The 14,528-nt window shown below is 32.1% G+C and overlaps 1 protein-coding gene across 2 annotated transcripts; it reads right to left on the reverse strand.

Annotated features, from left to right (window-relative positions):
• Positions 1-8,247, reverse strand: Tango9 (transport and golgi organization 9). 2 transcript variants are annotated; one of them, XM_090103588.1, is made up of 9 exons: positions 8,096-8,247; positions 7,917-8,002; positions 7,019-7,165; positions 6,730-6,879; positions 5,851-5,998; positions 4,798-4,962; positions 3,915-4,079; positions 2,213-2,339; positions 1-1,574 (listed from the first exon to the last, which is right to left on the reverse strand). In XM_090103588.1, the coding sequence occupies exons 3-9, from the start codon at positions 7,163-7,165 to the stop codon at positions 1,379-1,381; spliced, it is 1,098 nt and encodes a 365-aa protein (XP_089959714.1). In that variant the 5' UTR covers positions 7,917-8,002; positions 8,096-8,247; the 3' UTR covers positions 1-1,378. The 2 variants fall into 2 exon arrangements, with proteins under 2 accessions (XP_089959714.1, XP_089959705.1); XM_090103579.1 differs by lacking the exon at positions 8,096-8,247 and having other exon boundaries at positions 7,917-8,070.
• Between the last annotated feature and the right edge of the window lie 6,281 nt (positions 8,248-14,528).

Consider the following 14,528-nt stretch of genomic DNA (forward strand, 5'->3'; position numbering starts at 1 on the left):
TTAATTTCATATTTTATTCAATCTTTTACAACTGATAATTACTAGGTACTTTGACTTACATATTAAACATTTGAAAGATAATCACAGTTGAATAAAAATTGTTCTACTAAATACGACAATAATATTTGTACATAACTAATACGCACCATTACTTCTAACGTAGAGTATAATCACTTTTCACTGGTCAGTGTAAGTGAGTTAATATAAAAATATTGAGATTTAACATAAATATCAAAGTTTATACATATTATCTTTCTGTACAAAATACAAAATTAAAAACGGAAAAATTAAGATCTCAATAGACACTAATATTAAAATGTAATAAAGGAATAATTGCATCTTAATATAATATGATCATAGCACTTAATTAATAATACTCTTAGATTACAAAATAAAAGATTTATTTTATTTTATTTACTTTTATTTTGTAATCTAAGTTAATACTTATAAAACGTTTTTTTACAACGAGCGCATACAAAATTTGCAATATAGTTTTATAAATATAATGTATAAACTCCTTTATAATATAAATCTTTGCTACTTTCCCAGTATGATATGAAAATAATTTCAATAATACTAAATTCACATTTATAGCTTAACTAGTCGCGATAGCGCGATTGATATAATGCTTACAAAATATATTTTTTATCTTGAGCAAACAATTAAGAAACAGACATAACAGGTCATCTAGTCCCCAACTAAAGAGATTATTCTATGGAAAAAAGACGAATATATTATTTAAATGAACACCCATATACTAAAAATGTTCAACACATTTTTTTCAATATTGGGCCCAAACCTTGGTTTTACATAGAATCATATTGGTATTTCATTTGTTTGACCAACAGAGAGACAAGTCAAAGCGCTCACCATAAACAGGGATCGGGTTAAGCGCACTCTACCACATTGAATACATAATACCCATTCTCCGGTTGCCAATAAGTTATGTGTACAGAGCACATTTCTAAATTTTTTGAAGTGAAACTTCTTTAAGCGCGTTCAGAGTAAAATTTCAAGGTCGCGTCACGGCCATCACGTTATGAGGTAAGAAGACGATTTTGGTATAACCCGAATCATGTAAAAAGAACGCTGGATGAAAGTGATGGGGTGTATTTTGGCATGTATCGAGTTTAGCACGAAAGTTATTTGCTGCTTATTTTATTTTTGAAGTAGGCTCTCGAGTCGTGGCTTCATAACTACATATTTGTTATTCTTATACCACCTCATAACACCAAATAGACCAATAAATCGCCAATGCGCAGCTTAACCGTCAGTGTTCTTTTTACATGACGCGACCTACATCTTTGAATCATACCAAAGAAGTTTCACTTCCGACTCGTGTTTTCGGCACACACGCACTTTTTTTCAAAGAATGCTTTTAGGCTTCTTCAAGCCTATCTGCCTCAGTATTGACGACCCTATCCTGGTCTTCTGGGGCCCTTCTGAAGGAGCAGCGAGGCAAAATGCCGTTGTATTCGCACATCCCTGCGATGAGAATCGCAAAGCCTATGATGTGCTGCCAGTGGAACACTTGCCACTTCACGGCAAGCGACACCACCCAGATCACCAGCGTCCTGAAATACGTATAATAATTATCAGACTTTTATAAAGACAAACTGTCGCACAGAAAATTTTGAAGTGAAAACTTCTTTAGCGGCGTTGAGTATAAAATCTTAAACTCGCGTCAGGACACGTGACCTGATCGAAAAAGCGTAAGACGGATGGATATCAAACATGCTCAACGTTAATAATCAAGTTTTCACTTCTGCCGGCACTCCCGGAGCGCAACCCGTCTTTTTTTTTTAAACAATCACAGTTCCACACTACTAGATACAATTGTGGACGTAAAAATTAACGAAAAAAAAAACAACGGGAAGCAGTGGATATAATGGGCTGACGATGATGTAAGACTCTAAAAATGAAATGATGCTGACTGAAACTTAAAAAAAAGAGTATCTGGTGCCCACTGTTAAAGATTTCACCAGAGGTTGAATTTTTTTGCAGACCAGTATAATCGGAATTCTACTGTGCAGTGCAATTTCAAAAGCAATTTATGTGTCTTTGTTTATAACAAAGCCTATATTTTAATAATGGAAGCACACAGTTTAGACCCAATTTGTAGCACTATAATTGCTCAATTTATAAACAGATTTTCGTTTATAAAAGCCAAAATTTTAGTAAGTGAAGAACGAATATAAGATAAGACGTTTACCTGATGGAGTCCAATATCATCCGATGAGTGGCTGACATCTCTTTGGTGACGCTGATCCCGGCAAAGTTGAAGAACGCTATGGACACGATTGTGCCCATCACAGCAAACAGCAATAATGGACTGTTTCCTGAAAGAAAATACATCTCTATTAATAAAAAAATCTCATGTCACAATGTTAGTAATCATACTCCTAAAAACGCAGGACCCATTCTCATGAAAATTTGTGTGCATATTGGGTAGATCTGCGCCAACATCTATTTATACCCCTAAGTGACAAGAGAAAGGCAGAAGAACTTGCCGGGATAGCTAGTAGATAATAAAAGTCTGTAATATAATTCGAAAGAACCCATTTTTTCTCGTTACAGTAAAATTGTCCCTTGTACCGGATTGATCCAGGGTAAAGAAAAAACGCCTACATTACAAAGTAAGATGTAACTTTTTGGAAATAATTAAAATAGATTTAGGGCCGATTTTTCAATGCTTGGATAAAACTTATCCGTCCAATAAAGTATTACACGATAATATTAAAATGTCACGTAAACTGTCAAATACGGGCAATTATATAGAATACGTTTTTAAAATGGTAGTTTTATACATTATTCGGCGAATAAGTTTTATCCAAGCATTGAAAAATCGGCCCTTAGTAAATTTTTAGTTTCGTCCTAACAAATAATGTCCTCTTTTAATATGAGTATAGATGAGCATAGAGAGGAAAATTGTTTACTCAGATAATACTCCTTACCAGAGGCGGCTCGTGACAAAATTTTATGGGTGTTCACTTGAAATAAAACACTGAAAATACATGGTGTAAAGCAGTACATTTATCAAAAAAATTACTTATAAAGGAAATACATACGTCTTTCTTTTTGGTGTGCAAAAATATCTACTTAAAGCGACAAGACATTCGTAAATGTCTGTCACAACCACACAACCACGGTGTTTTCACATAATATTCATCGGATTTAAACACACGCGTATATGTTTTCGTTTTTGTCGTACATTTTTGCCTAAGGCCAATTTCAGGCCGTGGCAGTCCCTTAGCTTTCAATTCAAGCCGAATTTGTAACGTTTTAACACACTTTTTAATGAACGCCACATTATAATTGTTCATTTTCACACTCACAAGTTATACTGATTATTTCAACACGTATCTTATGATTTTAATTAGAAAATTCCCGAATTTGCATTCGCGCGCGTGCATTGAAGTTGACTCGAGAGTCGAGTGTTTGTTTAAAATATAGAGAGTGGCAACATCGCGCGAAATCGCTGTCCTGTGTACGGGCGCCCAGGCGCGGCGGTAAAAACGAACCGGCAACGTTTGCGGGAGCGGCGCTCCGAATTTTGCTATCTTTCCATAGAAAATCTTCTGTTTCACGCGCGCAGGCCACTGGCAAACCCTCTCTTTCACTCCTATTGGATTTCGTATTAGGAAATGTACTAAATATTTTTTCATTGGAGCGCAATCGTGAGCGCACCGCTTCGCGCGTTACCTACTGTATAATACAGTATTATTCAGGTGTATGGAATGATGGAATGATGGATATATTCATTGGTATTGACAGTAGTTTTTTACGATTACGATTGATTTTAAATAGTAATAATTAATATTAATAATGAAATTAAGGAGTATGATTTTATTATAATTATTTATGGGAGTTCACTGCACCAGCGCTCCTTAGGGCGAGCCGCCTCTGCTCCTTACCAATTTGTATGAGACCGTCTATAGCATCTTCCACAGTTCCTCTCGGGTTGTGGCCGAAGTGGGGAGGAGCTGGCACCCAGTAGAATATCACCAACAGAACAGACAGTACTGAGAATCCGAACACCCCTTCCCATCCCACGGCTTGAAGAGGGGGTATGTTCAACCCTGGGAAAGACAACCATGATCAAGTATTCTGTGTATATAAATGGTGACATTTTATAATCAATTTTATAAAAACAAAAATCGCTGAAATATTTTTGGAACTTAATGCAAGTAAAGAAGTGCAGCTGTTTGTAGGTTCATAAAACTATAAAAAAAGGAATACAATAAATAATTAAATACAATGTTGCAAATTTCATTATTCTGTTATCACTATGATTTATTGCAAATTTAGCTAACAATGTACTTATTTATATTTAGATTTATTTCTTACTTATTATGTTGACTATGAATACAAAGAAATAATACATTATGATAATACCTAATTGTCTTATAATCGATTTAAGCTATTTTGATTTACATATTGCCAATTTACTGATAATATAACTGAGGCTGATAATATAACCTATTATAGAGAAATAGATTATTTCTATAAACATAGACAAATTAATCTTTCATCAATCCCTACTAATATGATAAATGCGAAAGTAACACTCCCGCTTAAACCTCTCAGCCGATTTTGATGAAATTTGGCACAGACAATCTTTAGACCTTGAGAAAGAACATAGGCTACCTTTTATCAAAACACCACGCGGGCAGAAACTAGTGTGAATAAAAAATGTTATTTACTGCGTTTTCAAATTTAAATAAACAGAAAAAATACTAGAAATTTATGATTGAGTTTTGAAATAGTCCATTCCACACTTATCCTGCAGAATCTTACCAGAAACATATTTTTCTTCATACACCATTTGACAAGCAGACACGACTTGTGCGACGATTATCAGCAAGTCACCAGTTATCAGACTGTTCCTGCCTTTAGTCTCACCGGGAGATTGGTACAGAGCATCGGTAAGACCCACAATAACAAGGCCTATTGTTACATTTGCTGTGGAATATAAAACATTTGGAATCCTCTCTAACAGATTGAACTTACTTTATTGATATAAAAGGTTTTGTGTTGTCTTAACTTTAAAAAATTGGTCATTTGGATTAAGCATTGACAGTATAAATATAAAACTACATAAATAAATAGAGAGAGAGTAGATATAAGAAAATATTTTTAATCAATTATATTCATAAATATTTCTTTCATTTTGATACATCTGCTTATTGAATGCTCAAACTCAATTAAACAAATGTTATCAATGATACAAAGGACAGATATTAATATGTATTCATTTGCACACATATAAACCTTGATTTGTCCGTACAAATGAGAAATGTTATCATAACATGATATGTTTACAGTTGGACTGTATGTTTTGAATTACTGCTGATTCAGAAATAAGGATGCAAACAAGTATCACATTATTAATTAGCATGAAATAACAATTTGATTCTGCAAAGCGATGAATAAACATGTTAAAAAAATGCAAATAAACAAATTATACTGTATAAAAAAGAGAGATTCAACATAAATGTTAGTTTTTTTAGAATTATTATTGAATACCTTTCTTACTTAGCAATATTGTTAAATCAAAATTGCAAGGAAAATGTTGAAAAATAACATGTTTTTTTTTGTAATAGAACTTGTTTAGTCAAAATGTGTACCTTACTACTAACTTTTTAATGAATTTAATGAAAATGTCAATTGATAACAAGTTACCTAAACTTTATTTTTATTGTTATGCATTAATTTCATTTAATGGAGACTCATGTAAATATGCAGTGTTTCTATAAAGTTAAGTTAAACTGCACCACCACTTTGCACATTGCGTCATAAACTTTCACAAATTACTATGATTAGAATTAGAATAATAATATAAGACATTACCTATTCCAACCCATTCACGTCTTATGATATATCTATCTAAGAATGTTGTTGAGAGAACTGCTACAAATATAATTATAGATCCTCTAAACATCTGAAAGCTGCTGGGGTATGTCAAGTTGAGACCAATGTACATTATTGATGTTCCAATCTGGAATTTATTTGAGTAATTTAAACTTAGCTAATATAAATTGTATATTAACTCCCAAAGTGGCTATTCCCTTTAATTCAAAGTAGAAAATCTGATAAATTGATACAAATAACAAATTGTAAGTCTTCATAATTTTTAGTTAGTACTCAGAAACAATGAGCTCAACTGTAATTATAAAGGAATTCATACTTGATGATTATTTATGTATCACCATATCTTATTAATTTTATATATTTACCATATCTTAAAAAAAGGGGTCCATTATATGTTAATAAATCCTATAATAATTCATTTATCTCAGTCTGATCAATATGGAGCTTCTGTATTATTTATTTTGATCAAATACATTCAGTTTACATACACTTCACAAACTTTATATTTATAACAAATGAAGGACTAGTAAAAAATATAAACATGGTTAAAATTAAGTACTTACTAGGTTCAGAAATAGTTATTCAGCAGTGATTTTGATTTTATTTTTTATTATACCTACGTATTTTAATAGGTAAATATTATTATTTATTCACATTCCTAGGAAGGGTCAAAAGAAAAAAAACTCGTGTGTGCCGGGCTGCGGGCACATGTGTCAGAAGTGAAACTTCTTTGGCAAGATGAGACGGTATTCTCATGACGCGACCTTGAAATTTTACTCTCAACGCCCCTAATGAAGTTTCACTTAAAAAAAATGAAATTAGCAAATAATACTTAACAAAATTAAAGGACTTACATACCAAATCAAACATAGCAGCAGGCATAAGTATAAATGGATTAAAGTTCTGACTTCCTGAAGTAAGAGAATGTCCACCAGTATTTCTTGTTTTAAAATAAATCAATTTAAATGTCAATAAACATAATATTTCACCAAGAAACATTGCAGATGCCTAAAAAAAGAAACCTTTTTGTGAACAAATAATATAAGTTGAATCAGTTTTAAATTGATCAAATAGCTACATAGTTACTAGCATTTTATTTAAGAAAAAAAAATATAACATAACCAAGTAATATAAACACAAACATTACCTGTAAAAATGGGTGATTAAATAGTCTCTCTTGTCCATCAGAACCTTTGGAATGTATTTGATCGGCCCAATTTGTACTCAAAGTGTTGATGGAGCCAGTGACAACCATCATTAGGGCTAAAAACTTCTGATATGCCGTCCAAGCCATCTTAAAGAAGAATGCATGTTTAAATTTATAATCAAATACACAGCAACATTAATTTTATAATGTTTTCTTGGAACACCCCAGTTTTTTAGAGAATTTTTTTTTAATAATTTACTATTACTTCATTGTAAAAAAATTGCTTGTAAGTACTTAATATGTTAAATTATCGTTCTATATATGTACTATAATTATTAAAGAGGATACCTGTACTGTCTAATTATGTATTTGTAGTTTCAGATTACAATGTAATGTATTTTTTGGCAAAATCAATAAAAATATTATTAGTGCTGACATTTTAAGCACAATTAGGTGCAAAACTCGGAAAAGGTGTAGAGAATTAACTTCTCTCCAATATTGATAATAAAAACAAAAAGCGTAAAAAGATTGGTATCTTATATATAGATATCTATTATAAGTATTAAGTACCTATGTTTTAATCTAAGTAGGTATACTTTGTAATATAGTTTTTATATTAAAATACATTTAAACTTCTGATTCTTTTGTCTTTGTTTAATAAGTGTTTAGTAAGTATACTAGTTATTAGAAGTAGGCAGCCTAAAAATTATATTTAAAAATTATTTGCTTAACAAAAAGTACCTATTTATTAAGCCTCTCACAATAAATAAAAAGCATATTTGCGTAAAATTAAACTTTTCCACGTCATCATAGAATTGCACCGATGTTTACAGTCTATTTTCAACAATATTTGATGTTACAATGTTACACTAATAAATAACAAAAAACAGCAACTAACCTTCACTTAATTGATGTTTCCCTTGTGAAAAACAGTCAGATCGGCTTCGCTGTTATAGTAATTATAAATTGATGCTCGGCAAGTTTCTGCAATTGTTTAACAATGGAATTATTTACACTTGAAAATATTAAATATGCGACGTCATGATTAGTGTTACGTTTAAAATACAGTATACACACGTTTAAAATGCGTATATATACATTTTACGCAGTATACGTGAATTCGTATACGAATTTCTATTCTCTAATAATTTTACAAATCATTAATGTATTTTAACAGCTGTACTGCAGCCTGCAGGGTGCACCGTAAAATAGCAAACAGTAAACACGCGCCGTTAAAGGCATGAGATTTTTAATACTTTAATTTCATTATGACAACACTGAGAAGCTTTCAGAACTCAGAAGATGTTGCTAGTTTATTAATTTGATACCATATGAAACTCAGAGGAATTTTAAATCGCAAAATCATTTAATGGCATTTGAAAAAAGGTAAGTTTCGCATTCGATCCAATAAAATAAAACAATGCTTCGAGAATACCTGCCATAGGCATGACGACAGTATCCATAAATGATCGTATTAGTGTTTTTAAGGGAAAATGTATAATAAATAAATTCAATATAGTGACTTAGAAATCTTAAAACCATTAAGATTAATGAGGTTATCAATAAAATAAAACATTGAAATTCTGCAGTTAGCCATTTTGACTAAAACACGCGTGACGTCACGCTTAAGTAAACAACTCGCGTCAGATGTGTTTTGTTGTTATGAATATGTTGAGAATACGCATTTTTATTTATTTTCTGTTGTTTCACGTATGCTTATCGACTCAGAACAGAAATACAATTGCGAATTCACGAATACGTGGTTCGGGGTTCTCCGCACCAACTTTATACAATCATTTCTTATTATTTCTCGCTTGAAATAATTACTAACACATTTTTGAGCATTATTTTTATGTGGATTCATACTGCAATACTGCACACCACTCATAAACTTTGAAATTCGTTTCTATATCACATATTAAATAAAGACTTTTTTAATTTTCTTCGCAATGCGTACAAGTAATTACGTATTTACCAAAGTATGACGTCACGCCTACGCCATGACACCTGCGAGCTGTTTTGGCACAGATATTAAATATTTTTTGAAAAATGGCTTTAATCTTCGTTAAATTTAAGTATATTACCGAAATATACCTAGGGTTTTTCTTGTATAGTAAACGTATGTCACACATTATGGAAGAGGATTTCAAAATCTTTCGTCATGCCTATTTATTTAATTATTTATAAATTATGTGCACGGACAGTTTTGTTTTAGATATATAAAATGTAATATTACGTTATGTGAAAGCATTTAAAAAATAAAGTACTGATTTCTTTTAATGTCGTTTTCTTCATTATTCTTAGTATGTACTTCAATATGTTTTAAGAAATTTGACTGAATAATATTTAGCACTTCCAAATATCTTATTTTTAAAGACTCCGTAGGTAATATTCATATAATGAAACTAATTTTTAATATACTAATTATCTTGTAATTATTATAAGTGAAAAGTTTTTTTAAATCACCTAAATCTTTAAACACCATCCATTTCGTCATCATTTAGATCTTTAGTCTTATTTCTTAAATGTTGAAAATAAATGATATTTCAGTTGTATTATCTGAAACAATATCGCTCACCTATTTCAATAACGACGCAAATATATGACATTTATTCCAGGCACATATTATTTTGAAGTTTGATTTCAACTATCAAGTAAAAAATATATTGCCTGAAATGATTGTTCAAATTAAATTGCGTCGTTTGAAGTGCTAAAAAAATATAGGTAAATATAATATTATGTACGTATATGAGCGTATACCTATGTATTTATTTACCCAAAATCCAGAGGGCGCATTGTCGCCTGTCAAAGTCAAATAGGTTTGCCTTCATATGCTTCAAGAGGGCTCTCTATGCCCTATACATTATACTCTTTGGCAAACACGCGCCGTAAAAGCATGAGCGCGACTGCCATAGATAATACTGCCACAGCCGCCAGTCGCCACAGGGCTGAGGAGTGAGGCCTGAGGGCACCTTAGATCATTACTTAATGATCTAAGGAGGGCACAGACCTCCGAGGCACAGACGTATTACTTTACTCTATGGTACCGACCCAGTGTTGGATTCAGACGTTTTGAACGCGCCTAACGTTTTAAATTTAAATAAAAGAACTAAAATTGAATAATAAAATAAATTTATAGAATAAAAAAACATAAGAAATTACAAGAAAAATTACAATTTATTCAAATTCAGGCAACTGGATGTCTATCTCTCAATTCTTACCATTGAGAATTGAGATATACATATTATGGAGACGACACCGCCTACATCACATATTATGTTCCGCTCAACTTAGGCTATATGGCTTAATTGCACTCAGTCGCTTTAGTGCGAAGATCGCGTTCACATCTTGTTTGTTTTAAAGCAAAAAACCAAGAAACTCATCAAAATATTATATGCCCTCGGGTGTGTTGCGATATTGCATTTATAATTCAAGTAATGCGGCAAAGTGCAAAGAAATGACTTTTCATCGGTAATTAATTAGATAATCATTTTTAAAACTTGGTTCGAGCAAAATTTTTGGCGGCGCCATTTTGCGTCATTTGTCATAGACTAAAAATTTAAGAAACGGCATTGGGTATGAAAGATGTAGGTAATAATATTATTAGATGACGTAAATATTTATAGTGGAAAAAATAATTTTACACACTAAAAAATATTGTACTGTGGATAGTTGATATTATTTGAAAAAAGGTTAAATCATGAAAAGATGAAAATAAATTACCTATGTATCAAATTTTTTTACATTGATTGGTTTTAATTGAAAAGTGTTTAAATGATAAGTTTATTAATAATTTATTTATTAGATTAATTATTTTTTTTTGTTACATTGATTGTTCTTAATTGATAAGTAATAAGCAAAATATTTGTAAAGTTTTGCCTCTATAGCGGTGAGTCGATGACACTACTAATTAATCTATGATGACATCACTCACAAGCCGCCCTGCGCCGCCGTTCTTGCAGCCCAGATTTTGTTCGTGGTGTCTGCTCTATACGTAGTAATAATAGCTCAATGTATTTTAATGTTTGTTTTGGTCTATAGAGCGAGAATGAACGACTGTAATCCATACTATATTATAATATTATAAATGCGAAAGTAACTCTGTCTGTCTGTCTGTTACTCAATCACGCCTCATCAGGCCGCCTTTCGTGGGTCATTCAAATATAGCGCGACGCAATGTTGGAATAATATCCCCCCTCCAATAAAAAATCTTAAGTGCAAATCCAACTTTCGTCGCATTTACAAATCGTTCCTGCTAAAATTCCAACATGAGTATTGAGTAACTTAATATCCTTCGACAATACCTATTATTATACTTATCCAAAATTATATACATATTATATTATTATTATTTGCTTATTTTCGACTTCATTTTATAATTGGACGTAGATAAGCAAAAAAGGATCCAACCCACTACATGACCGAAAATGGGTTAAGTATACAAAATTGCTCGTCAAAGTCTATATATTTTCGATTAGCAAAAACAATCCAAGTAAAATATGAAGGAATATTTTTACGTTAAATTGTCACTAGTTATGTACCAAACCACATATATGGAGAAGCCATATTTTACTTAGTTTCGTAAAAACGATCCATTCTTCTTGGATCATATTGTAAAACGCTCAGTCTATGAAACTGACACAAAACTAAAATGTTTAAAATAATCCAAAGCATGTGGATCCTTTTAGATAATAATATTTAATTCAAACCCATTCAAAAGATAAATCACTAAAAAGATTCAGAAAGCATGGATCTCTTTTGCTAAACTAAATTTTTATTTAAAAAATAAATAATGTAGGTATACTGGTTTAATAACAGAAACGATTCAGAGCATTTGGATAGACCGAATATTATGTATTTAAAGCTTTAGGCGTTAGGCATGCATTAAGTCCACACCTAACAATCTAACATTAAAAACGATTACACTCAAGTATCTTGAATCGGGTCACACATCTTTGCCTTTTTTTATACCGATTTTTCTAAAATAGAAGCACTGTTAAAATACCATGAAAAATTTTACACAGCTGACGAATATGTCAAAGTAGCAAAAAAATAAGTGAAAATGTTCTCGCACAACTATCGATCACGCGCTCATATGATCTTTATTACCTTGATTCAAGAATTGCCTATAGAAGACTGTAAGGTTTGTTCGGGATATAAATTAAGACTGAAATGGATAGTGTGCGCACCTCCATCGACTAAACAGTTTAGTCATGTTGAATTCAAGAGGAGAATATAACTCGACAGATCAGTATAGTCGATGCAAAAGTTGTATGTATGCGCGGGCTCGAAAGGAAAATCTTTGGAGGTATCTGATAACGATTTCCAATTACTATGACCAAATGGTAAAGAAAAGCCAAATTAGACGATTTGGAGTCAATCTTTGACTATTTACCTAAATAGTTACTGTCTGGATTTCTATAAATCAATCCATGGGGGCAAGACTTCATGACGATATGGCGGTGAACCGGACTTCGCACACGAAGAAGAATAGTAAATCGGATAGAATAAATATATGTTTTATATAAATTATGAAAAAAAAATTGAGAAAGTTAGTTGTTTTATTTATGAATTGTATTTTTTACTGTGTCTTATAGTGTATAATCATATCATTGTGTTGTTTTGTTGCAATAAATATTTTTTGTAGGTATTGTATTGTAGGATTGTAGCAAAATCGGATGTTAACTCCAGCAAGATTTGACTTTTTACCGTGTCATGAGACTGAATGCATGTGTGAACGCATTCATTGAAATACTGATACCACTTATATAAATCAAAAAATGCTAAAAAATACGATTCGGTAGAGAAATACTCGGCACCATGTGAGCGTACCCTTACGTTAAACTGTTAATGTTACCTGTCAATAGGTAACATCCAAGTTGTCTGGATTTGGTCTGGATCGATGCTGTGATGGACGCAAGCGCTCTAACGTCCAGGCCCACGCAAAGTCTGATGATTTGATTTATATGACATATTGGCAATATTGCGTCGCTTCATTTGCATTCGTGAAGCTGCAGACTACGCGCGTGCATCTTGACCTCTGGAGTTCAGGTAAGAAAAATGGTTATTTAGGGCATTCTAAACTTAAAATACGATTAATTTAGACGATCTATCAAAAAGTCGAGTACGTCAGTAATTTTTTAAATTTAGGTGATATTATTTTCTCGGTCCTTATATTAAATTTTTACGTAATATTATAGTGTAGGTACATTGTACAGTAGGCCTTAGTGTGGTGTTCATTTCTCAAATGTTTTTTGGTGGTATTTGATGGTGTAATAATATTTAGTGAAATTTTGGTGAATAATATAGCAGGGTCGATTATGCTGGTGGAGGGGGAGCGGGGTGCGGGTTATTAATCAATTGTATATTTCTTTGTAATATCAGTGTTGTGTAAAGTGTTATTAGAAGTCTCTTTTACCAAATTATCGTTTGGCCTGAATAAAATGAACATGGGAGTTGGTTCTGGAAAATCAATACAGAATCATCCATCGGTGATTCTGCGGAGTAGGCGGGGGTTGCTAGGGTCGTCTTGTCTGCTGTCGTCTTTTATTCGTAACTGTTGCGCCAAATTACATTTGCATCAACTAATAACTTATTTGAAAATTTATAATGGTGCTGACTGCTGTTTCTTGAAAATATTAGTCCAAACTCCAAAGTGAGTTCTTATGTTTTCTGTAGATATAAATTGGAATAACTACCTTTTTGCAACGTTATTTTTATTGTGTTTAATGAATGCTTGCGATTTAACAGTGCGATGTATTTTTTAATACAATTATTATTATTAAGAATTTTAAAGCTGTTTCCAAAATTTTTAATACTTACCTTATTGCGTACTTAAAATTTATTTCTTTTTTAAATATTTTTAATACAGTACAGGACCTCCCGATAGTAAATTATAATAAGCACGTCCAGTAGAGTATATAATATTTTATCGATAAAAATATTTAAACAAAGGCGCGTGCTATAGTGTTATGGCGATAATTTACTATGAAAAACCTACGTATTTTAAATTTAGCCCCATCGATTGGGCGGCCATTGCGTCAGACTGCACATTGTGCAATAGGGTGGGGAAATGGGGAAGGAGATGTAGTAATGGCACAATTAAATCCTTATTCATATTGGTAATTTAAAAATCTACAACGCACTCGATACCAGTTGATATTGAAAGGTTACCTATACTTAGTTTAACACGTTCAAGACGGGGCCCGATTTTGGCTACTTATCGTTGGGCCGGCATAGGGCTTACAAGACCTGTTGGTGAACTTCATTTACGGCCGGCATCAGGTGGAAAGGACCTGTTACACCTTTTGACATTAAAATCAAATGTGTCATCCAGTTGAAGACTTTTTTGAATATTCTTTCTTGAAATGTATTGTTATTGAATCACTGCATAACAACATTTGACCCGTTTTTGAAAAAAATATCATTAAAGGAGGTTAAATTAGTAGTAAAATTATAGGATCTTAAACACCTGATCCCGGCACTAGTGAATATGATTGCTAGTGATGTC

This window comes from Colias eurytheme, chromosome 1, assembly GCF_061535395.1.
Source record: "Colias eurytheme isolate Ceu_HAF_F1 chromosome 1, ilColEury1 Martin Lab GWU primary, whole genome shotgun sequence".
Lineage (NCBI taxonomy): Eukaryota > Metazoa > Arthropoda > Insecta > Lepidoptera > Pieridae > Colias > Colias eurytheme.

Coding starts and splice junctions, on each gene's coding strand:
- Tango9 (XM_090103588.1), bottom strand. CDS start 7,165: ATGGCTTGGACGGCATATCAGAAGTTTTTAGCCCTAATGATGGTTGTC. Junction 4,080..4,797: donor TGAAGAAAAATATGTTTCTG/GTAAGATTCTGC, acceptor TGTCTTTCCCAG/GGTTGAACATACCCCCTCTT. Junction 1,575..2,212: donor ATGATATTGGACTCCATCAG/GTAAACGTCTTA, acceptor TACGTATTTCAG/GACGCTGGTGATCTGGGTGG.